A 26,947-nucleotide genomic window follows, 5' to 3' on the forward strand; every position below is an offset into this window, starting at 1 on the left:
TCTTTGACGGCGCAGCAACTAGTATAATTTCTCTCTCCTTGCTCTTTTAAAAATGCCGTTTGTCAAAAAAGGACAACCATACTGTTGACAAGATGGGCTTCAAATCAAGGTGTCCCCTTTTTAGGTAGATCCAGTGAGTTGGTTTAAACAGATCCACAATGAATAGCAAGCTTTAAATCAGTAATTTATGAACGCACCTGACATTGAATTGACGTTGACGTAACATTTGTCATTGACCTAGCACTTGACAACGCGTATAGCCTCAAAAATACTAAAAAAAATATCAAAACAAACGTAAAACTACATAAAGAAAGCATGTGGTTCTTTTACTTATTAACTATTATATCAATAGTAGTGCAGGCTGTATTTGCCACATTGGCTTTGGGTGAGTATTTTTACATTAATAGCAAAACTTATTTTGTACTAAATATATTAGAAAAATATAGTTTTATGTATTAAAACGATGTGAAAAGAGCTTCTATTGAGTTATTATTCTAAGAAACCAGCCTATTGTTTGATTTTTAATAAAAATCTGTGTTGTAACTGTGAATAATAAACAAATCTGTGACGTTAATGTACGCAGTTGGCCGTAGCTGTATTTGATTTATAATGGTAATTAATTACTTACAATAAAGTTTTAATGTCATTATTCAATGCTATTGATAAGCGGAGAAACTTAATACCTCACTAAAATTCGAATTCAGCTATGAATTCATTTGGTATGTAACTTCCTAACTATGATAAAAAAAGGTGCTTGAATTGAGTAATCATAATAACATATCTATAAATAATAGTATATTTTGATACCATTTATTTTATACCTTTTTTGCTCCCGACAACTACCTACGTTGTCGCAGCCATCGCCTCCTAGATAATGGAATCATTCACACGACTGCACACCAGTACTCTGCAATTGTCCGTTCCCGGACACTTCTTAATAATTTCTTATCTTTTGCACCTAACTCCGACTTGTTTGCCGACGAAAGTCATAAACTTATTAAAGATTTTTTACGTTTTTGCGAACAAACATCCAATAGCTAGCTTATTATTCGCTCTATTATTACATAGGTACTTAATTTTACAGTGCATTGGTGTTAGCTGTAATGCTGTAAAATTTAATTTCAATAAATATCAATATCAATATCAATAATATTCAGTGTTAGGGCTTACTTACTAAAATAGACTGATTACTGAAGCATGGGCTGTCATGGCGCTATATAAAATGTGTTTGTATGTATGGACATACAATAACAACTTTTTTCCACATATAAAGCCTATGATTATTTATTGGGCATATTTTTACCATTTGTAACAGAAAAAGAAACTCTATAAGGCGAACCGGGGTAAATGCATCTATGGGATTATTGCATCTATTTGAATTAGGTACTTGCTAATACAGTTGTAATGCACACCTAATTGTTTTCCATCATATTTTCCTCAACCTTAGTATTTTTAGGGTTCCGTATCTCGAAAGGAAAAAACGGAACCCTTATAGGATCACTCGTGCATCTGTCTGTCTGTCCGTCTGTCACAGCGTATTTTCTCGGAAACTACTGGACCAATTAAGTTGAAATTTGGTACACATATGTAAATTAGTGACCCAAACATGGACATGTTTTTTTTTATCATTTTAAAATACATAGGTTCGAAGTCATTTAAGAAAACAGCCAAAAAATTACCATACCAGGCCCCCTTTATACCCGAAACAACTGGGTCTAAAATTTTGAAAAAAATACACAAATTAGTTCTTTACCTATAGATGACAGGAAAACCTATAAGAAATGTGCAGTCAAGCGTGAGTCGGACTTATGTACGGAACCCTGGAAAAGTTAGTCCGACTTGCACTTGGCCAGTTTTTTGTACCAAGACTGACTGAAATAGCAAGACACATTTGTACGTTTCCATGAAAATACAATGGAAAAAATTATGCACATCTGTACTGATATTGAGAAGCGAGTAATCATCTATTTAATAACATTTCAGCGGCAGGGCTTTACTACTTAGCTGAGCTGGTGGAAGAGTATACAGTGATGGCCAAATATGTGATCTCATGGACAGTTGCAGTAAGTACATTTTACCCATCTTTAGAGCAACGGAATCTTATATAGTTCGTTTTTTTAGCATTAGAAAGAACTTGAAAGAAGGTAAGCGATCTTGACAGGTCTTTTAATTGAAAAACGCTTTTTAAAAATCAGTAACTATTATTTATGAAATCAGAAGAATATAAATGATCATATTAGATTCATAATAGTTACATATTTGCCGTAACTTATTTTAAAAATGTGTTTTCCAATTAAAAGACACATCAAGATTGTTTACCTTATTCTAATGCTAAAAAAAACGAACTATAGTAGTATTGTATAGATTAACTAATAAGTTATTTTATAATAGCAGGTATATACAAACTGAATACAAGGGCGTAGCCAGCCAGTGACCTAAGTGGGGGAAAGTTGATTTGTATGCCCCTCTGAGGCATACAATGTATGTAAAATTTGAGTTCCCCCCTCACTGTCTAGCTATCACGGTTCATGAGATACAGCCTGGTGACAAACAGACGGACAGTGGAGTCTTAGTAATAGGGTCCCGTTTTTACCCTTTGGGTACGGAACCCCAAAAGGCTACAAGATCTTTTGCTGTTATGACAAAATTATCTTGCAAGTCCTCCCATAACTTTCAGTTTCAAATGCCTATATTTAATAGTGACCTCTTTGTATCATGACTAAATGATTTGTCATGATGAGCAATGAGCCACGTCACTGATGATATGTCATTTTTATTTCTAATATTTCCAGATAGTCACACTTATCCACATCGGGCTGCTGGTATTCGAGGAGCTGCCCCTCCACATGGACATCCTAGGCATCATCCAGCAGGCCCTACATGCTCTGCTGCTCAGAGATTTCCCCGCGGTGCGCGTGGCCAGCGCACCTTTTATAGCGGCAGTCGGGACGCTTATAGCACAACACTATTATGCGTTGAAGTTCTTTGGCACTGTGCATTACACATTTTCAGAGGTGAGTTCATCATCATAATCTAAGCCATAAGAAGTCCACTGCTGAACATAGGCCTCCCCCTTGGACCTCCATTCGTACCGGTTGGAAGCGACCCGCATCCAGCGTCCTCCGGCGACCTTAACAAGGTCGTCTGTCCATCTTGTGGGTGGACGTCCTACGCTCCGCTTGCTAGTGTAGAGGTTACTTGATTATACAAAATTAAGTTTGGTGGTCATTTTTAGGGTTGCATACCCAAGGGGTAAAAACGGGACCCTATTACCAAAGACATATGTTACTTCGTATAAGATGAATAAAGTCTAAGAAAAAAACGTGCCTCGGAAATCAAGAAAAAGTTATTCTCGGGTAGATGGCGCACACAGTTTTAGCCTATGCTCGGCTAGATGGCGTGACGACACCGTTTCATATTTAACAATTTTAACACATAGATATCGGTGAATGAACATGGGTCAAAATAATGTAAAAATAATAAAATCAATTATCCATATATATTCATTTTTTTGATAATTTTATACTTACGTGTTTATTTTGAGTTATAGTCGTGTGTCGATAGATGGCAGTAAATTTACAGTGACTACAACATTTACTATGACATACCCATTGTAGCGATGCTACGTATTTGCCTAGGATAAATACATGTTTTTCCATACAAGATAACCGGTACAACATGACTGTCGCATTTCCAACAAAATAACATACACCAGAGTATGACACTTAGGTAAAACTATAATGTACCTTCTCAGCTGTAGGTTGGTTGGCATATCCTGCCTCCTGGTTAGCTGGTTTCGAAGAAACAAGTCTAAAGAGTATGCCACTTGAACGGAACTTGTCACCCAAATTGCGCGGAGGTTGTCGAACCAAACCTGGCTTCATGCATATCAAAATGATCCCCCTGGTCTACCCCAACTGCTCAAATAGGTCACTTCCTAATTTAATTAGTATTTTAGAATCATTTTCGGAATTTTTTATGAAACATAAATAGTGAATATGAAGGTGTGAAAAGGTTGAAATTTTGACAGGAGAACTGTCAGAGAGTAGACTATGCGTTTAGTTACCGCATCGGAAAGAAGGTATTCTGAATGAAACAAGGTAGGAAACGTACGATAGAAATATAATTATTAGTAATTATTATTAACCACTTAAAATATTACAAGTATTAATGAGCATTGATATTTTTTCGAGAGTCATATGATTTGGAAAAGGTTTAAGTTGGTTTGACGTTTGATGCGTCGATATGGATCGAAACGGAGGGCTGGGGATTTTGCTAGAATCGACGATGGATGGAGGGTTGGTACTGGGGCACGCTAGCATTTATACAGCTCCTAATTGAATATCGAAATAAACCGCCTCGCCCCCTTCCGCCGCCTGCCCTGGCCGGTGGAAGATTGGGATATATGTAAAGTGCGCCGTGTGTGTGTGTGTTGTGCGCGAAAAGGGCGTAGCCCACCGAGTGCTTTCCGTGCCGCCGGCGAGCGCAAGCATGGCCGACGGTCGTGTTGCTCCGAGCGCCGTTGCGCGCTCCCTGATGTGCTGAGCGTCGTGGGGACGCTGGTTTTCACCGCAGGGCGCAGTTTCCAAGGCCTGTGGACTGCGTGCCGCCTGGCGATCCCGAGGTGCTTCACACAGGCCTCCCCTTCACTTGCGTGGCCTATCGGCTCCGAGGCGCATCACGTTGGCGCCACCATCAAGCCATAGGGCACGGCCTTGACCCGCGAGCCGTGTGTCGGACAGCCTTGCCGCGGGTTGTTCTCGCCCGGGCTTGCCAAAGCCGGAGCTTGAGGAACGCCCGCCGCCCACCGTCAGCGATCCGCCTGCTGCGTTAAATACCAGCGGGCCTGTGGATGATAGCTACGTTCGGTACCCGTGAGTGCACTAGACTTTTATCCCAGGTTTTGGCCAAAACCCCGCGTCTCGTTCATCTCGCGAGCGTAGATTAAGGTTTACTATAGTGTCATCCCATAACCGCCGACAGTTTAGAGAAACCGATTGTATTCTGAGCAGCGCCCGCCCTAAAGCGGAGTGCATTGTAGTAGTTAGCGAATCGTATTAAATTGCATGTCATATATTTGGTCTTATCTTTTCAATATCCTATCAAGTTCCCATTAACCAGGTTAGAGTAACAAGAGGACCCTTGCACTCCAATAGTCCAATGTTTTATTGCGGATCTTATCCGAGGCATTTTTCCCATTAATCATTAAGGCATTTTAAAAACCTTATTATTTCTCATACAACAACAACATCATTTTTTATATACGACAATGGCGCCCGAAAAAAAGTTTTAAATATCAACCTGGTTGCTGTGAGCTTGGCAGAGCGATAAGATAAATGTATAAAATTAGTATCAGTTAAAAAAAGAATTAAATGCAATTATAGGTCTTAAAAAATACAATACCATTTAATTTGTAACTTTACTTGTGACAGAGTAGCAAATTTATTATTTATTGTAATTATTATTAGGCTACACTATGAATAGTTAGCATAGCGCTTAGCCACAAATTATTTTTTCTACCACGCTCCAGTCGAGAGCATAGTGGTAGTGTACTTCAATACTTCATATATCTACCGAAGTGTTATTAGCTTATAATACTTAGGTGCACACCCTGACACAAGTAAAGCAGCAATCTTACCGACATGTCGGAGGAGGAAGGGGACGAATTCCATGACACAGGTGAGAGGGAAGGCAAACCCCCCACCACTACTCGTGAATTAACAGGATTCAATCCTTCGTATGTCAATACACGACCGCGGGGTGCTGCTGCAGACGCCCACCCACCCGGCCCATCCACGCCAAAACCACTAGAGTCTATTTTACCATATTTGGGGGCTCCGGGCCTTGTCCGTCAAACCAACTCAACCTTAACAGGGGCAGTCACTACAACCCCTACGACGGGGACTACAGGCAGTACAGAACGCATCGTGCATGTATTGCGCGAGGACCATTTGCGGTCGTGGAATTTGAAATTTTCAGGTGACTCAGATGTCACCGACTTCTTCCTTAGGATTGATGACTACAGACGTAGCCGAGACACTCCAGAGCGCAAAGTGCTTAAATGTTTTGCAGATTTACTAAGCGGTAAAGCCTTAGATTACTATAGGCACATACGCGACGGAGTCTCCTCGTTGTCGGAATTGCAAGATCTTTTCAGATCGTTTTTTACATCAATAGACAATGATTATACTTTAGAAAAAACTATTCGAGAGCACCGACAATCACCAGGCCAGTCATTACATTTTTACATATTGGAGATGCAAACTATGAATGCGCGGCTCACAACAAAATTATCAGAAACAACCTTACTGCAGATAATTAAACATAACATCTTGCCATCATATGGACACCTGTTGGCTGTCGACGACTCGAATAGCATCCAAAATCTTATTGCTATAGGCAAACGTTTTGAAGCTTATTCAGGCTTACCTGGGTCTACAAATAATTCCAAAACAACAAAACAAATAAAACAAATTAACGAAATTAAAACTTATAATCAGAGAAATTTCAAGAGCAATAATACACAAAGACAGGTAAATAATAAAAACAACCAACTTACTTGTAAAAAATGTAAAAAATCGGGACATTCATACCAACAATGCCGCACTATTCCAGGCATTGTTTGCTTTCAGTGCGGTCAGAAAAATGTGCTTACAAGCACTTGCCACAAATGTAATCCTGCCAAGGGCAGACCAGCGCCGGAAGCAGACAATGTCCAAAAAAACTAGATAGACCAGGAGCCATCAAAACAATATCAAACACCCTATATTTAGGTGCGGTGACTCCTGGTGTAAAGGCGGTTGAAGGAGATAACCGAATTTACATTGATTTTGAGGTACGAGAACGAATATATACAGGTCTAATGGACTCAGGAGCAAATTTAAGTATAATAGGGAACAATTACCATAAACATTTCTTAAACTTAGGATTTAATTTAATAAATTACACTACAACCGCGACTTGTGCAAACCGTTCTGTCGTTGAGGTCATAGGTAAAATCCTATTACCAATCAATTTCAGAGGAATGCTTTATAATATCATGTTTATGGTAATCCCAGAAGTATCTGATGACTTCATTTTTGGCATGGATTCTATATTAACACTAGAATTAATAGATATTTTTAAATTAAAAGATATTCACCTTCTAAAAAGGAAAACATCACTTAGGCCGGAGTCACTAAAAACATTATGTGCCATAGTGCCAAAACATGATCTCTCTCCTCTCGAATCAATTCAATTGGACAAAGTAATAAATGAATTTAAGTCAATCAGTACAGAGGAGCGAGGTCTGGGTAAAACATCTCTAGTAGAGCACAAGATCACAACAACGGGGCCACCAATAAAACAACGATATTATCCGCTTTCACCGGTTAAACTGAAGGCTTTAAATGACGAAGTAGACCGGATGCTTCAGCTGGGCGTGATAGCACCATCTAAATCACCTTGGTCTAACCCCGTTGTTATGACCCCAAAAAAAGACGGTTCCTGGAGATTTTGTTTAGACGCCAGAAAACTTAACGACGTCACAGTCAAGGACTCATATCCTGTACCATACATTAATTCAATTTTAGATAATTTACGTGGCACACGTTATTTAAGCTCAATCGACTTGTCGGCGGCTTACTGGCAAATTTCTTTATGTGACTCCGACAACGTCGACGGCTCCGGCACGTCATGTCAAAAATGTGCATTTGTGGTACCAAACCGCGGACTATTTGAATTTAAACGCGTCCCGTTCGGTATCTCGAACGCGGGCTGTGAATTACAACGTTTGGTTGACTCTCTTTTTCACCATAAATATGGCGAGAAGATATTTGCATATTGTGACGACCTTCTCATAGCCACCAATTCGTTTGAAGAGCATATCGTTATTTTAAATGACGTTTTTCAAGCTTTAAGCAAGGCAGGTCTAACTATAAATTTTAGTAAGTGCGAATTTTGTAAATCAGAGCTTAGGTACCTTGGATACATAGTCGGTTCACAAGGTCTACTAACAGATCCACAAAAGCTAGATAGCATTAAAAACTTCCCGCGCCCAACAACCGCTAAGCAACTACGCGCATTTATAGGGCTCTGTTCTTATTACCGACGATTCGTGGCAAATTTTTCAACTATCATAGCCCCGATGACAGCTTTAATTGGCAAGAAGAAGGGTAGAGACACCGTAGACTGGACAGTGGAAGCAGAGAGGTCATTCCTAGCGCTTAAAGAAGCCCTCACCCAGGCTCCGGTGCTCGCCTGCCCTGATTTTTCCAAACCATTCCAGATCCATTCAGATGCATCAAGCGTCGGCATCGGGAGCGTACTTATTCAGGAATTGAGCGGTATAGAACACCCTGTAGCTTTTTATTCTAGGTTGCTTACGAAAACCGAACGAAATTACAGCACAACCGAACGTGAACTCCTAGCATTAGTGGACTCAATAAATCATTTTAGACCGTACATAGAAGGTAGCCGCTTTGTGGTGGTCACCGACCATATGTCGCTAAAATGGCTCAAAACGCTAAACAACCCTTCAGGTCGTTTGGCGCGATGGGCAATGCAGTTATCTTGTTTTGACTTTGAAATTAGACATAAAAAAGGCTCCATGCACGTAGTACCAGACGTTTTGTCACGTATTGAGGCAGTAATATTCGAAGGAGGTTGCAGGTCTAACGATAATTGGTATAATAAATTATTTAAAAATGTAGAAACAAACTCAGTATTTCATAAAAACTATCAAATAAAAAATAAAGTACTATTTAGATATTCAAAACCAATATCAAATTTACAGACCGAAAATAATTGGAAAATAGTTTTGCCTAGAGAATTAATACCAGAATGCATTAAAGAAAATCATGAAAAACTAACAGTACATCCTGGCACATTTAAAACTTTATCAAAAATTAAAGAAAACTATTTTTGGAAAGGCATGTATGCAGACGTGAAAAATTATGTGGCCACGTGTGAGAAGTGTAAAGCATACAAACACTCAAATCAGCCTCCACATGGGCACATGACAAACCAGAAAAAGGTTAATAAACCTATACACACTCTATCTATCGACCTAATAGGTCCTTTAGTACAATCATATTCTGGTCACGTCTACATACTATCTATAGTTGATGTATTTACAAAATATTGTTGGATTCACCCACTTAGAACTGCAACAACTAAAACAGTAACTACATTTATAGAATCAGAAATTTTAAATAAAGAGGGAATCCCATGTGTTTTAATCTGCGACAACGCAACAATATTCCAAAGTAAACAATTTAAAGATTTTTGTGCCACACACTCAATACCAAGGATATTTTATAACGCATATTACGCACCTCAATCTAATACAGTAGAACGCTTTAATCAAACTATTGAGACCTGCCTAGCTATTTTAGTAGGACAAGACCAAAGGAACTGGTCCAAGTACCTACCGCAAATCCAGCTATCTTTGAATAGCACTATTAATATTGTAACGGGGCATACACCATTCTTGTTGGCAAAGGGGCGAGAGATGATGACGGATGGCATGCTGCATTCCATTAGGGGCGGTATTCCAAATTCGTTAGACGACCTCCAAATTTCCAACCGGTCCGACAGAGCAACTGCTCTCAACGAGATGGCAGATATCTTCCAGCGCGTCACTGATGCTTTGACCAAAGCGTACAAACAAAACGCGGTACGATATAACCTGCGCCGTAAGGAACTACGGCTAAGCGTAGGCGATATCGTATGGAGGCGTAATTTTGTACAGTCAAATGCAGCACACTTCTTCTCCGCAAAATTGGCACCGCGCTTCCTGAAATGCAAAGTCATTAAGAAGCATTCGGATGTCGTATATGATCTTCAGGAGATAGACACGGGTAAAATTGGAAAATATCATGTCAAGGACATAATTAAAGTCCCACAAGGTGTATGTCACACGTAACAATTTATTTTATATTATTAGGGCATACTAAGATTTAGCCCATTCTCTTTTTTCAAGCATACATGCTTCTTTGACCCAACTGGTCAACATTTGTTCCAAGCATTTCCTAGGAAATCAAATTTTATAAGTAACTACATACCCTAAGGGCCCAGGGTGACTCAATTATGGTGGATATAATACACTAAGTAGGACATGGAAAAGAAAACCAAGTTTTTTCTTTTTCAATTAATGCAAGCCCATTGGCTGCATATAGGAGTTTGATTTAAGTGCGGGTTACAAGTAACTTCCACTATTGCTAGTATAAGTAATAAATAAAAACTACCAACTAGTAACCACATTATATTAGGGTACTAGTGGCTTTGTATTTGTAGGAATATAGGCATAGCAGAGCATGCTATAGTAAAACATAACTATTAGTATATCAATAGGTAGCATTAAATTAGGAATAGAAATACATGTAATATACTAATTAATTAGAATAAATTAGCCTAATCAAAGATAAATAATATTTTTGTTAGCATTAAAAGATATCAATTAGCCTCAAAATGAGAGTTAGCTCATTATTAACTATAGCGACTACATTATACAACTTAAGACTATTTCAAAGGAAATCTAGGTTATATTTTTTAGTTGAGTAGCAGAAACCACAGTGTGGTGGCCACACGCTGTGATTTCTAATGTGAAACATGTGATAGTCATGATCTGACCACAGCATAGTGTTAAGAGGTATACGTCTACGTTATAGTTCTAGAACATAACATAGGTAAATTAAAGATAAATATTAAGTAGCATACGAAACAAATAAATATAGGTTTAGTGTCAAACGATAATAAATATGGAGCGCATGTATATGTCCGCATGTATAGTTAACGTCCTACTGGACCAGATGATTTTTTGGGAAAAGATTTTTTTTTCTCCGGTTACCCCGGCTGCCTCGGTTAAGCGGCGCTTAACCTCTTTGCCGAGAGAGGGGATATTGTAGCGATGCTACGTATTTGCCTAGGATAAATACATGTTTTTCCATACAAGATAACCGGTACAACATGACTGTCGCATTTCCAACAAAATAACATACACCAGAGTATGACACTTAGGTAAAACTATAATGTACCTTCTCAGCTGTAGGTTGGTTGGCATATCCTGCCTCCTGGTTAGCTGGTTTCGAAGAAACAAGTCTAAAGAGTATGCCACTTGAACGGAACTTGTCACCCAAATTGCGCGGAGGTTGTCGAACCAAACCTGGCTTCATGCATATCAAAATGATCCCCCTGGTCTACCCCAACTGCTCAAATAGGTCACTTCCTAATTTAATTAGTATTTTAGAATCATTTTCGGAATTTTTTATGAAACATAAATAGTGAATATGAAGGTGTGAAAAGGTTGAAATTTTGACAGGAGAACTGTCAGAGAGTAGACTATGCGTTTAGTTACCGCATCGGAAAGAAGGTATTCTGAATGAAACAAGGTAGGAAACGTACGATAGAAATATAATTATTAGTAATTATTATTAACCACTTAAAATATTACAAGTATTAATGAGCATTGATATTTTTTCGAGAGTCATATGATTTGGAAAAGGTTTAAGTTGGTTTGACGTTTGATGCGTCGATATGGATCGAAACGGAGGGCTGGGGATTTTGCTAGAATCGACGATGGATGGAGGGTTGGTACTGGGGCACGCTAGCATTTATACAGCTCCTAATTGAATATCGAAATAAACCGCCTCGCCCCCTTCCGCCGCCTGCCCTGGCCGGTGGAAGATTGGGATATATGTAAAGTGCGCCGTGTGTGTGTGTGTTGTGCGCGAAAAGGGCGTAGCCCACCGAGTGCTTTCCGTGCCGCCGGCGAGCGCAAGCATGGCCGACGGTCGTGTTGCTCCGAGCGCCGTTGCGCGCTCCCTGATGTGCTGAGCGTCGTGGGGACGCTGGTTTTCACCGCAGGGCGCAGTTTCCAAGGCCTGTGGACTGCGTGCCGCCTGGCGATCCCGAGGTGCTTCACACAGGCCTCCCCTTCACTTGCGTGGCCTATCGGCTCCGAGGCGCATCACGTTGGCGCCACCATCAAGCCATAGGGCACGGCCTTGACCCGCGAGCCGTGTGTCGGACAGCCTTGCCGCGGGTTGTTCTCGCCCGGGCTTGCCAAAGCCGGAGCTTGAGGAACGCCCGCCGCCCACCGTCAGCGATCCGCCTGCTGCGTTAAATACCAGCGGGCCTGTGGATGATAGCTACGTTCGGTACCCGTGAGTGCACTAGACTTTTATCCCAGGTTTTGGCCAAAACCCCGCGTCTCGTTCATCTCGCGAGCGTAGATTAAGGTTTACTATAGTGTCATCCCATAACCGCCGACAGTTTAGAGAAACCGATTGTATTCTGAGCAGCGCCCGCCCTAAAGCGGAGTGCATTGTAGTAGTTAGCGAATCGTATTAAATTGCATGTCATATATTTGGTCTTATCTTTTCAATATCCTATCAAGTTCCCATTAACCAGGTTAGAGTAACAAGAGGACCCTTGCACTCCAAAGGTGAAATGTTTTACTGCGGATCTTATCCGAGGCATCACTTCCATTAATCATTTAGACATCTTAAAAACCTTATTATTTCTTACACCACAACAACATTATTTTTTATATACGACACCCTCTATACTATCTATTCTTTTTGCTATTATTAAGACTCCTTTGTCCGTCATCAGGCTGTATCTTATGAACCGTTATAACTAGACAGTTAAAATTATTACAGATGTATTTCTGTTGCCGCTATAACAACGAATACTAAAAAGTACGGAACCCTCGGTGGGCGAGTCCGACTCGCACTTATCTGGTTTTTGTTATTACACCGTCCTTCTCGTGTTTTTGCTTTCATGGCTACATCCTAAAGGTGTCCAATATGCTGGTTTTGACATTTCAATCCAAGAGGTCTCACTGGAAATAATCAAGGTTTCTGACCAAGTTTTCGTACACTGAAGAGAAACATAGATTTAAGAAACTCGTTTGTAAAAGCGTTGCGTTGAGCGTCGCGTGGGTTTCAAGGCACAGGGGTCAACAAACTTTGCTACCGAGTGAAATAAAAATATAAGTATCTATATATATTTATTATATAAATGCAAGTGTCCTGACTGACTGACAGAAAGTTGAAATTTGCACACCAGATTGCATTTATAAAGTGTACAAGAGATAAGAAGCGATTTTGAGAAGGGGGTTAAAAAGGGGGTGAAAGTTTGTATGGGGTTAAAGTTTTCTTTTGAGCTAGGAATTTGAAACTTCTTTAAAAGATATATTATTAAAATACAAGAAAACTAATTTCAGCGTTTTTGAAAATTCATCCCGTAAGGTGGTGAAAAAGGGGTTGAAAGTTTGTATGGATATCAGATTTTTTTCGAACGCGGGACCTGAATCTCTGTATTTGGGGATAGTATTAAAATACAGGAAAAGTTATTTCAGCGTTTTGTAAAATTCATCCCCTAACAGGGTTAAAGAGGGGTTGAAAATTTGAATCCATTACAAATGGTTTTGAAATTTCTTAGAAAGGCATAATAGCCGATTACAAAAAAAAGTAATTGCAACGTTTTTGGAATTTCAACCCCTAAGGGGGTTAAAAAGGGGATGAAAGTTCGTCTTCGGGTGCAAATTTTATTTTAAGCAAGGAACTTGAAACTTTGTATAAACGTTTTAAACTAAAATACAAGAAAACTAATTTCAGCGGTTTTCTACAAAAACTAATTCAAGCATTTTTGAAAATCATCCACCAAGGTGGTGAGAAAGGGGTTGAAAGTTTGTATGGAGATCAGATATTTTGTGAGTGCGGAACTTGAATCTTTGTATAAGGTACCTATTATGAGAATACAAGAAAAGTAATTTCAGCAACCAACATCAAAATCCACTTGACTTAAAACTTCATACAACTTGCTAAAAAAGAAAAGTACTTAATTTCAACATTGCTTGGATATGAAAATTATAGGTACTAAAGATGTAAAATGTTGAAGATAAGATTCTACGCGGACGAAGTCGCGGGCAACAGCTAGTGTAGGTATATCGTCGCCTCTAGCTTTGCTTAGTTTGGGGCTAGGCTAGGTTGATCTGTGTAAGATGTCTCCTAATATTTATTTATTTATTGTTGTGGATAAAATGCAATTTTCTCATCAGTTCTTCAAGAATGACAAGAGCCTTTACAAGCTGGCGTGGTGAAAATGTATTAACTAAAGTTGATCAAGCAGATCTCGTCAGTAGAAAAAGTCGGCAAATTTGAAAAACGTAGGCACGAAGGGATATCATGTCATAGAACATTGAATTTCGCGCCTTTTTCTACTGACAAGATTTGCTTGACCATCTATATTTATGTGTGCTACTCTGCAGCGGCGCCACCATAATGAATACCAATGAATTATATGGTGAAATGATGTACCTAAAAAGTACATCATGTACCTATAATGTTTATGGCCGTACCTGTGATAGGAAACGAAATAATCGGCATTGAAAGTGGCGCCGCTGGGGAGCATACTCCCCAGCGGCGCCACACAGTACTCATAGATAGAAATGATATTAGCTATTTTTTTCTTATGTAAATTGATGTACTAATTCTGTTTATTACGTACCTATTGAAAAAAAGAATTATTTTGCATTGATTAGTGATTTTATTTACATTTTAATTCCGCGTTCCGCCTAAACGGTATGAGTTGTAAGAGAGGCGCGCGGGTGAGCGAGATGGAGATAGAAATTCTTCCCGCGGGACCGCGCTCCCGCGGCCGCTCCGTTTATATCGTTATGTTTCTGTGTCTGTACTTCTGTATCAAAAGGAAAATTATATTAAGTACGTTGTATTTTTTTATATTTAAAAGTATATAATTAAATAACATTTTCTGTATGATAGAGTCAGACCACAGAAAGTATGCAGCGCTAAATAAAAAGTAGCTTTTAGAAATCAGTATGTGCCAACACCATAGAAAATGGATTAAATAGTCTTGATACTTGTGAAATTTCGACCATATTTCGTCATACGTTGTATTTTTTTATAATTAAAAGCTGATATTTAAAATAAAATGTTAGCTTGAGATAAGAATTTTATCTTGTTTCATTGCGATTTTCAGTAGTCGGGTTATAGTTTTTGAACTTATTTTTATCAATAATATTTTTATTTTGGCTTTCGTTATGTTTATGTTTCTGTAAAAAGAAAAATAGTTGTTTTACAAGGAGGCAAAGTTGTTGTTTAACCGCTCGTTTTCAAGCTAAAGCGTGGTTTCAAAGCATGAGCGATAGTTTAAAAGTCAATTCTGCTAGCAAACATAAGAAAACAACTCAAAATTTGCATTTGATTGCTTTGCCTCACATGTGAATAAAATGCAACTTTGCTATCAGTTTTTGAACAATCAAGAGAGCTTTTACCGGTTGGTGTAGTGAAAATTAAATTACTTAATGCAAATTTTGAGTTGTTAACTTATACGTTACGAATTAGGTATAGTATTGTCTTCGGTTACCGCGATTGTACGGTTTAACTCTAGAGTTGAACCGTACATAGAAGCTGTTACTCCACCTGAACAAGCTGGGTTCCGAAGTGAAAGAAGCTGCACGGACCAAGTACTGGCCCTTACGACTCATTGAAGCTGGATACTAAAAAGCCTTGAAGTCCACAGCAGTGTTTATAGACCTGACAACTGCTTATGATACGGTGTGGAAACAATGTCTAGTTTACAAAATATTATCGGTGATTCCAAGCAATGAGATAGCGGATCTCATAACTGGTATGTTGAGCGAGCGGGAGTTCGAAGTGTTCTTAGGAGACGCTAAAAGCAAGAGAAAGAAACTAAATAATGGCTTGCCACAAGGGTTTGTTCTAGCTCCTCAGCTCTTCAATTTATATATCCACGACCTCCCACCTACAGACGCTACAAAATTCATATACGCTGATGACATTGCACTAGTAGCCCAGTGCAAAAATTTCACGTCTGGAGAAACAACCCTTATAGAGTCTGTGCGGAAAGAGAAGAGTCGTGGCAGAAACGGGAACTAACATTTTAAATTTTATATGGCAATCAAACCTTTGACACCTGTCTTGTAAAAAGTAAACAAACTTCTGTCAATGTATATTTTTATTAACAAAAACCGCAAGTTTTATGTATAAAATATTTTCAAAACACGATAAAACCGTACATAAAACCACAGGGAAAATTATATTTAACATTCTTCGGTTTTTTCAGCGGGAAGAAAAGGGCTAAAAGCCGACTATCTACTTACAAAAAGTCGCGGAACGTGTTTCCGCTATTCGCGGGTATTGATGTTGTATTTAATATTAAATAATTACCCCCCTAAGTAACTTGTCTCCGGTATATAATCGGTAAGTATATTCATTAAAAATATATTAATTTTCATAAATATGCAGGTCATTCATGATCTTTAAAATAACTGACAAATAGTCTTGATACTTGCCATTTTATGCATATTTATATGTAATTTCTTTTTCAGGATTGTGTAAAAGTACCTACGGTATCTCGAATAAAAGACCGCTAAAAGTAGGTGATATGCAAGAATTCGTAATCTACGTGCCGGATTCAAGCACATCCAGTTTAGATGAAGATAGTTCCTATGAGGGTCTCTGGTTGTTTTGACGCTAGCTCAAACATAAATGACATTGAATATTTTAATTCAGACTTCGATTACAAAGAATAAACTTTTTCTAATAAAATATTTCTTTATTTGTAAGTTCGTTTACTAGGTTCTGAATAAAACATTTTCTAATAAAATATTTCTTTACTGCTTACGAAATTGATCTGTATTCTGTTAGTTACGAAATTATATTTCATATTTAGCAGTGACTTTTCGGCGAAGTAAAATATCGTGAGATGAGAGAACCGGACATATCCCAATAAGGCCTACCTACTTATGCAGTATTTTTATTCATATTCATATTTATTATTAATAATGTACACATACATTACAAGTCAAGTTTACAATGGGTGAAATATATCCCAGATAAAATTACAGCTCTATTGCCCAATTTCTACCCGATCTACCCGGTTTTAATAACTGTTGGACTGCACAGATTAGGCAGTACATAAATGAGATTCTATCTTGTTTGGTACTAAAATTACAGTTGTATTCGGCAGATTCTTAACTAGTTTTAGCAGTTTTGTCAATCGCAGTCACTTTTTAGTATCTGAGACATAAAATCAAAGTGTTTTTTAAAAAGAAAAGTAGTGCCTGCGCTAAATCAGAGGATTGAGTTGACGAGCCGACACCACCACCAGGCTCCGTTTAGTAAGCCGTGGTAAAAAACCGGAACAAAAGGGATTCAAGTATCATGACCTTTAGTATCGTACTATAATCACGTGACCAGTGTTGTCAGTATAGCAAAAACCATAAAATAGCACTGGCGCGCCCTCAAATCCCACGACTCTTCTCTTTCCGCACAGACTCTACCGACGACCTAGAAAGGCTAACAAAATACTTTCAACACTGGCGCCCAATACCCAGTGCAAGCAAGACTGAAGGTATCGTGCTTCCATCTGAGTAACCAAATGGCTACCTATTAACCAACATAGACCGTTGGGAAAAACAAAGGGAAAAAGCTCAAATACAACCAGCACCCAAAATATCTTGGAATTACTCTGGATAGATATTTCACGTACAAGGAACATCTTGTGAAGCTCTCCCAGAAACTATCAACGCGAAATAATATCCTGCATAGGCTATGTGGCACCTCGTGGGGAGCATCTCAATCAGCAGCGGAATACTGTGCCCTAGTGTGGTCAGAAAGCGCTCACGTGGGCAAGGTGGATACCAAACTGAATGAGACTATGCGATGTATATCAGGAACGGTTAAGTCCACTGCTTCCCATTGGCTACCAATACTATGCCACATAGCACCTCCGCGCTTGAGGAGAAAACATGCACTCAGGAAAGAAGCGGAGCAGATCAGTTCCAAACCAGTATTGCCTACCCACAATGAGTTTTTCTACCCACCACCCCAACGCCTAAAGGCCCGAAGTCCTGCGTATGCTGCTGCTCAAACTCTAAATTTCTTTCTACAGAAATATAAACATAACGAAAGCCAAAACAAAAATATTATTGATAAAAACAAGTTCAAAAACTAAAACCCGACTACTGAAAATCGCAATGAAACAAGATAAAATTCTTATCTCAAGCTAACATTTTATTTTATTTATCAGCTTTTAATTATAAAAAAATACAACGTATGACGAAATATGGTCGAAATTTCACAAGTATCAAGACTATTTAATCCATTTTCTATCGTGTTGGCACACACTGATTTCTAAAAGCTACTTTTTATTTAGCGCTGCATACTTTCTGTGGTCTGACTCTATCATACAGAAAATGTTATTTAATTATATACTTTTAAATATAAAAAAATACAACGTACTTAATATAATTTTCCTTTTGATACAGAAGTACAGACACAGAAACATAACGATATAAACGGAGCGGCCGCGGGAGCGCGGTCCCGCGGGAAGAATTTCTATCTCCATCTCGCTCACCCGCGCGCCTCTCTTACAACTCATACCGTTTAGGCGGAACGCGGAATTAAAATGTAAATAAAATCACTAATCAATGCAAAATAATTCTTTTTTTCAATAGGTACGTAATAAACAGCATTAGTACATCAATTTACATAAGAAAAATATAGCTAATATCATTTCTATCTATGAGTACTGTGTGGCGCCGCTGGGGAGTATGCTCCCCAGCGGCGCCACTTTCAATGCCGATTATTTCGTTTCCTAGCACAGGTACGGCCATAAACATTATAGGTACATGATGTACTTTTTAGGTACATCATTTCACCATATAATTCATTGGTATTCATTATGGTGGCGCCGCTGCAGAGTAGCACACATATTTATTTATTTTATTTAGAAATTTAATTTATTTAATTCATTCAACAAGGCCCATATTACAAATACCTTACAGACTAACATACATAATGTATTTTTCACTTCTCATGCTCAAAAAGTGCACCTTTATGTCGTGCGTAGACGACATAAAATCGCATTTTATGCTCTAAAGGATAAAAGTAAAAAATTCTTCTAAGACTAAGGTAATCGGTCTCAACAGCCAAACAGTTAAAACATATTGCACAATTTTACTGAGCAATAAAATTGTGTAGATGACAAAACTTGTTATGTTATTTTATTTTTGCTACAATTTATTAGAAATCCGTATTTTCTGTCATTAAATTTAGTAAATCACATAAAATAGGAGTCGATTATCGTTCAAAAATGCGCCGAAATGTTTGACTTGGCAGAAAACCAAGCGTCTGAAACTCTGATCAGAAATTGAAAATTAAAAAAAAAAAGAAAAGTTGGCGGGAATTGGTTGTGTATTATGTTCTTTCGCTGTACGACAATTTCGTGGTGTAAATTGCCGTGAAAAATATAATTTATTTTCCTCGCAATCGAAGTGAAAAGCAGAGTGTACAACAAGGGCATAAATGTCCATTTTTACCCTCGTCTACCATTTTTACCTTCGCTTCGCTCAGACCAAAAAATTGCCTCGGGTAAAAATGGGTCACTTTATGCCCTTGTTGTACAATCTACTATTATAAACTTAAAACTAAACACTATTTAGTCGACAAAATGGCGTGGCTGCTCTTGTACCGGATTCGGCAGTTTACCCCGGAACCTCCGAAACACGACACCTTTTGGCCAGAATATTATTTTATTATTATTATCTCCTACTTATGCCTTGGAGGATATAACCAACGGAGACGCCATGTCTAAAATTTTCGATACAAAATAGTCTGCCGTTTTTTGCGGGGGAGGGGCACATCAAATGTATAGGTACGTCATGTCAGATAAACGTCAGTCCATACATATGGTTGACATGAGGTTGACCATTGGCCGCCTATTTTCGACAGAGACTCACAATTACTCCGAGACTTATGCCGAATGACTTATGGGCCAAGATAACCACAGAGTGGGTGCCCCTGAGTCGAACCGGGAACCCGGCAGACCTCGTCGGCGATGGCGGGATAACTTAGACTCCTTTTTGAGAGATTGGCCAGATGCAGCTCAAAATCGGGAGGAGTGGAAGAAGAGGGGGGAGGCCTTTGGCCAGCAGTGGGACACAATAGGCTCGCAATAATAATAAATATTTATTATCTCCAGGTGCTGGCGTACTTCACACTATGCCTGTGGATGGTGCCCTTCGCTCTGTTCGTGTCTCTGTCAGCCAACGACTACGTGCTGCCCACTACGGGAGAGAAACAACCCCTACTCAGTAAGTTGACACACTTCAACCACACAATAAGTGATAGAGTCAGACCAAGAAAAGTCTGCAGCGGATTTGATAGCCCACGCAGTGCGAGTATTATTTTAAAGGTCAAACTTCTATGAAATTATGACGTATAAATAACACTGGCACTGCGAGGGCTATCAAAATTGCTGCAGACTTTTCGTAGCTTTCGTACTCTAGTACTACGGTATAGAAAGAAAACTTCTTACAAAACCGAAGTTTGACAGCGGTTCGGGGACAAATGAAGCAGTCCCTTTCTAATACGGCACTATCCCTTTCGGCTAATTAGGGTTGTCAAAATTCAAGTAATTATCTTATCTGTGGTCGTGCACGCAAAGGGAAGTCAAGTTGTGCCAACCCTAATAATTACTTGGAGCAATGCTGAGTCGAACGGAGCCGAGAAGCTGCTTTCATAAGTAATAGTTACTGATTTTTAAAAAGCGTTTTTCAATTAAAAGACACGTCAAGATTGTTTACCTTTTTTCTAATGCTGAAAAAAACGAACTATAATAATCGCATATATTTTATGATTTGATTTAGTCATTACACGTTTAAATGTAGCTTATTTCATTTATATACAGGTGCGTACGAGAGCATTGAACGTAATCATAGTTGGGTGCCGTACCATGTTCTAATAGATCGAAGAATCACGGAAGCAAGTAAATGTTGACAAAATACCGGGTGTGGCCTGTAATAAGAGCAAAAAATTTTGCTGTAGGCTGTACTCCTCATACTGACCAACATTTGTTCAGCGACTTTTAAAATTAACTTGTGGTTTGATTTTTAATACACTTTAAAGGTTATTCTAAGACTCAATGTATTGCGAATTTTGTTATGTTTAAGGCGTGACAAGCAACGTCAATCAAAATGATATGGCGTGGCGATGGCGTCCATTGAAAATAATATTTATTTTGTATGAAAAATAGGAAGTCTAAATACTTCGTAATTTTTTAAAGTTGCTGAACAAAAGTTTCACCGTTTGAGGAGTCCAATCTATGTTTTCATTATTTGCTCATGTTACAGGCCACACCCGGTATATTTGTGCTTTAAAATACTGGTCGTGGCACAATTGTGTCATTTCCAAGCACCACTACACTAGTACTACTAGCGCCATCTATTAGGAAAGAACTGAGTTACTGACCGAGTTAAAGAGTGAGCGAGTTCACTCAAAAGATATAGTTCATTTTAAATCACTCACTCGTGAACCACACATGTCCAAAAACAATGTTCTTTATATTTAAAACTAAAACACCACCGGAATATTAGGCACGTGTGCATGTATGAGAAAATGGTAAATGATTAGTTATACTATAGGGGCCATCCATTAATTACGTCACACGAATTTCTAGGTTTTTTGACCCCTCCCCCCCTCCTTGTCACACTTGGTCACATTTGGCAAACCCCTCCCCCCTAGTGTGACGTCACATTTTTTCTACGAAATCGCCAAATCGAATTAAGTGAGTACCTAAGTATTATTAATATTTTATCAAAATATTTTTGACGATATAAATATTAGTAATTTTATAACCCAAAACTGCTTAGGAAAGAAAATTATACGAATAAAAACGATTATCGTTTTAAAAACTTGTTATTTAAATGTACAGCGAATAAAATAATTTATATAAATTTTCGGTTACTGATGAAGTTAAAGTGACGTCACGAAGTTTGTGTCTCCCCCCCTCCCCCATGTCACAATATGTCACATTTTCTTGACCCCCTCCCTCCCCCTAAACGTGTGATGTAATTAATGGATAACCCCTAGATGGCGCTAGTAGTAATCAAAACTAGGGACGTATCAGACGAAACCTCTTATATCGTATTTAGTACGAAGTAGAATAATATTTCGTAGATTAGTTTTGACGGCTGAATTTTATCGGAAAATAGTTCATGTGAATAATAGTTAGTAAACTGAAATAAATTCACACCGCGTATATCTCTAATAATTATTAATATGTAGCAGCTGTTTTGTAGCAATTAGGGTAGATTTTGACTAGATTTCATACAAAAAATTTTTAGACCCAGTAGTTTCGGACAAAAGGGGGGGGGGGGTATGGTAACTTTTGCCTATTTTCTTGAATTACTTCTAAACTGTTTATTCTAAAATTATAAAAAAAATATATTTGAGATTCTCACATTGAGCTCTTTCATTTGATATGTAACATGATATGGTTTGAAAAATCTCATTTACCACCTAAAGTGTTTAAAATTGTTTAAAATTCATTTGTTTACGTTACATGTCCGTCTTTGGGTCCAGTAGTTTCGGAGAAAATAGGCTGTGACAGACGGACAGACAGACGCACGAGTGATCCTATGAGGGTTCAGTTTTTTCCTTTTGAGGTACGGAACCCTAAAAATATACGTTTTATCACATATTAATTTATAAAAATAAAACAAATTTTGCCTGTATATATACGTCTCACTGCTGGGCACAGGCCTCATCTCAAGCAAGCCCTCTCGGGTTTGGGCTATAGTCCCCACGCTCGCCCAATGCGGGTTGGGGACTTCACAATCTTCACATACCTTTGAATTTTAAAGCTAGTGGTAAATAAATATGAAATGATCCGTTCCGAAAAACTCATTGGTACGACCCAGGATTTAAACCCGCGACCTCCAGATTGAAAGTCGGGCGTCATATCCACTCGGCCACCACCGCTTCAATAACATAAGGGCCCCCCAGGCGGACATCTAGCGTCTTTCAAGCGTCGGCGTCTGTCGGCGTCTGGTCAGCGCTATGGAAAATCGACGTTGCGTCGAGTAGCGGCCATAGAATTGTAGACGCCGACGCTCGAAAGACGCCAGATGTGGGGGGGGGGGGCTAATAACGCCAATAAAAGTAATATTCTGTCTTTATTTCCAGGTGATAACAACGTGGTGACGGATTACCTGTCTCGCAAGTCTAAGCGGTACTCGCTCCTCTCATTCTTCAGCTTCGCCAAGGACTCTATACTGCCGCAGCGGAGCAAGAAAGCTTTTTAGAGTACTTTCTAACATAATACAGTATGGTTCTGACCATGGGGCTTTAAATCCAGGGCTTGATTTTACTCGCTAAAATGAGCTACTTTTACTATGGGACCAACCCTAAAATCGGGGAAAAAATGTTGGCTTTTCCATAGAAAACGTCGACATCTAATCAGTCAAAATGTATGAAAAAGTAAAAATTTTTTTCGGGTATTCGGGGTTGGTGCCATAATAAAAGTAGCTCAGTTTAGCGAGTAGAATCGAGCCCTGGATATAAGCCCCATGGTCAGACACACCCTGTATACTAGTGGTGATGATCCGCCCCGACTTCGCACGAGAACCTTTTAAACGCCAAACGGCGCATCCATTTGCCGTGCCACTGACGCCACGGGGGTAAAATTTAGTTTAGTGAATAAATAATGCTAACCTAAAAGTGGGGTGATTTTCATCAAAAAACGATCGACGTCAAATGCCGTCTTTGGCGTCGTTGTCACGATTTCGCGTTGACGTCAATTGCGTCTGTGGCGTTCAAAAGGCTAAATCGATAGAAAACACGGCACTTATATACATTGAACGACATCACAGTTATATGTTGCCAGTGATACACCATGAGTATGGTAGGGTTAGCTTCGCCTCCGGATCCGATATACCGGAACTTCTTTTTGGTTTTACACCTCCGCCTCCGGTATTTTTAATATCGAGCCTCCGCCTCCGTTAAATTTTTACCGGAGTTATATCGGAGCTGGAAGAAATGCTTTGGCTGCGGTAGCGGCACGCGCCTACAGGTTTTGACCTAAAAAGCTACTTGGCTCCGCCTCCGGTAAACTTCCGGATCTGGCTCCGGATTGGGATCTGGTAACGGCCTCTACATCATCTCCGGCTCCGGATCCGACTCGCGTTATATATTTTTTTGGAATTCAGGATCCGGTAAAGCCACCTCTGTAACATCCCTGATCATGAGCCCTATTCCCATGACACCTATTTAAATTCTAACGTTTTTTTTGTATATCCTGGGATATTTCACTAACCCATTAGGTACCCCTTTAGTGGGTAAGGGGTCATCCATTAATTACATCACACGTTTAGGGGGGGGGGGGGGGGGAGGGTGTCAACAAAATGTGACATGTCGTGACAGGGGGAGAGGGGAGTCACTTTAACTTATTTAATTCGCTGTACAGTTAAATAACCAGTTTTTTGAAACGATAATCAATTATATTCGTTTAATTTTCGTTCCTAATCAGTTTTTGGTTATAAAATTACTAATATTTCTTTTTTCAAAAATAATAATAATATTCAATTTGCCGATTTCGTGGAAAAACTGTGACGTCAGACATGGGGGAGGGGTTTGCCAAATGTGACCAAGTGTGACAATGAGGGGGGAGGGGTCCAAAAAGCTAAAAATTCGTGTGCTGTAATTAATTGATGACCCCTAAAGACAAGATATTTGCCATCAGACATTTTTTCTCTCTCGATGAACGCGTTGTCAAGTACTGTTACTGTAAATTTTAGTTTACATTGAAGAATATACTCGTACCAATCTACGAAAAAAAGGAGACCTGATTGAAGTTATTCCATCGCTTGTTAAATCTTAATTCTTTGGCAAGATCTTAGATATTTTGATATTGCCTACTTTTGAACAAAAATATCTATGAATAAAATCGGGTAGAGATGTAGTGCATAATAATTTTCCATCGTTTTTTCACGGAAACTTACGAACGTGTCTTGCTATTTTGAGTCAGTCTCGGTACAAAAAGTACTGAGGTTGACTGAAGTAGCATGACAAATACGAACATTTCCGAGAAAATACGATGGAAAACAATTATACACTACATCTGTACGCTTGAATTTGTTAATAATCATAATTCTCATATTTCAAACGTGAAAAAAATGCTTTTAAACAAAATATCATATTTTATAAATATGAAAAATTGTCAACAAAGTTTCGGTCGCACTATGAAAATGGGTACTTCATGCTTATCACATTCATTGACCGACAATGGCAAACATATTTTCGTCTTGTAACTTGGAAATGACAACAGAAGGAAATAATAATAACGTCATTATTTTTCGACATTATACAGCACTCTTTTGAAGTTATACCGGGTGTGGCCTGTAACACGAGCAGATAATTAAAACATAGATTGTACTCCTCAAACGGAAACACATTTGTTCAACAACTTTTAAAAATCATATTTTTAAAAGTATTAAGACTCCCTATTTTTCATACAAAATAAATATTGTCTTCAATGGACGCCATCGCCACGCCATATTATTGTGATTGACGTTGCTTGTCTCGCCTTAGACATAACAAAATTCGCAATACATTGCGAATAAACTTTAAAGTGTATTAAAAATCAAACCACAAGTAATTTTTAAAAGTCGTTGAACAAATGTTGGTCAGTATGAGGGGTCCAGCCTACAGTAAAATTTTTAGCTCATGTTACAGGCCACACCCGGTATATCTATGTTTGACCCCCTGTAACTGTAAGCAATAATTAGGACCTAAACCTAGGTAGTTTGTTCAAAGCTAGAAATTATTCGTAATTTAGGTTCTAGTCAAAGACAATTTATGTGAGGTAAAATTATATCAAACACTTTTAAGCCCCCATTCACACGACAGCTTTTTCAATGCGCGTCAAAAAAGCGCTTGAATCTGTCCGCACTCTAAATTCAATTTAAAGCCTTAAAGTCGAAAATCCAACAACGGTTGATAAAAAGCGCCCCCGCTGTCGTGTGAATAGATACATGGTTATCCATTTGTGTCATTCAGACGCTTTTTTAACGCGCGTTGAAAAAGCTGCCGTGCGAATGGGGCCAAAGAGATATTAATAGAATGTATCACCACCTTTAACCCTTTCAACGCTGCTATTTAAAGGTTTTCAAGTAAGGTAAATATATGGGCACACTTGTTCCAATAATGTAGGCGTATGTGTGACATTTTTGGATATAACAAATGGCACTTAAAAGGATAAAAAGTACATAGTTACTTTTAAACATGACTGTGTGGTGTATAGATTTTTGATTTAGAATTTTTTTGTACTAGTTTAGCTCTGTAAATAAATAGGTTTTTTTTATTTAATTTATTGAATTTGTACATACTGCGGTGATAAAAAAAAGTATTTACTATTTAGTTTTATGTTGTTTTATTCTTTCACATTCCCATTCTAAATCTTTCGTTCACCTAAAGGCAACTGTTATTAAATCAAATATCAAAGGGTACATATCAATGATATGTAAGGTATATTCGGGTAATTACGAATGTCGAAAACCGTTGGATAATTCCGAAAACGGACTTATTATGATGGAATTTTCATGAATATGACCCAAAAATATTCATCTAATTTTCGGAATTATCCGACATACGAAATTACCCGAATACATCTTACCTTCATAAGCATAGAATGCAGATTATTTCTCCTACCCTATCAACGTGACTTTGGACATCGTCCAATAAAAATGCATTGCATACTTAAAAAAAACTTTAATCTTAACATATTGAGTTTATCCAACTATGAGTAAAAAAAAAATACTAACAATTCAAAACTCTAGTACTAATAAATAAACAAGTACGCTATGAGTGACAACAACATAACATATCAAATAATGATTAAAATATAATGACGTTTTGGTACGAGACATCCAATTCAAGTTGGACAGTATACAGGGTGGCCAAAAAATAAGTGCATTCCCGTTGCCAGGGAGGTTTTCGGATTATACTGAGCAACTTTACTATGGGACCAACTACGAAATCGCGAAAAAAAATTGGCTGTTTCATACATTTTCGCCGGTCCATTTTCTATGGGAGCGTAATTTTTTATTTCGCGGTTTCGGGGTCGGTCCCGTAGTAAA

The 26,947-nt window shown here is 38.5% G+C and overlaps 1 protein-coding gene across 1 annotated transcript; it reads left to right on the top strand.

Moving 5' to 3' along the window:
• The first annotated feature begins 229 nt into the window (after window positions 1–229).
• Window positions 230–24,172, top strand: LOC134676425 (protein TEX261). The gene is made up of 5 exons (XM_063534817.1): window positions 230–385; window positions 1,984–2,063; window positions 2,793–3,014; window positions 20,014–20,125; window positions 22,998–24,172. The coding sequence occupies exons 1-5, from the start codon at window positions 316–318 to the stop codon at window positions 23,114–23,116; spliced, it is 603 nt and encodes a 200-aa protein (XP_063390887.1). The 5' UTR covers window positions 230–315; the 3' UTR covers window positions 23,117–24,172.
• Window positions 24,173–26,947: the final 2,775 nt, after the last annotated feature.

The sequence above is a fragment of the Cydia fagiglandana genome, chromosome 24 (assembly GCF_963556715.1).
Source record: "Cydia fagiglandana chromosome 24, ilCydFagi1.1, whole genome shotgun sequence".
Classification (NCBI taxonomy): Eukaryota; Metazoa; Arthropoda; class Insecta; order Lepidoptera; family Tortricidae; genus Cydia; species Cydia fagiglandana.

What these genes read in the sequence shown, in the direction of transcription:
- LOC134676425 (XM_063534817.1), top strand. Translation starts at nt 316, where the DNA reads ATGTGGTTCTTTTACTTATTAACTATTATATCAATAGTAGTGCAGGCT. An exon ending in TGATCTCATGGACAGTTGCA is followed by an intron (nt 2,064 to 2,792) that starts GTAAGTACATTT and finishes TAATATTTCCAG; the next exon opens with ATAGTCACACTTATCCACAT. An exon ending in TGCATTACACATTTTCAGAG is followed by an intron (nt 3,015 to 20,013) that starts GTGAGTTCATCA and finishes TATTATCTCCAG; the next exon opens with GTGCTGGCGTACTTCACACT.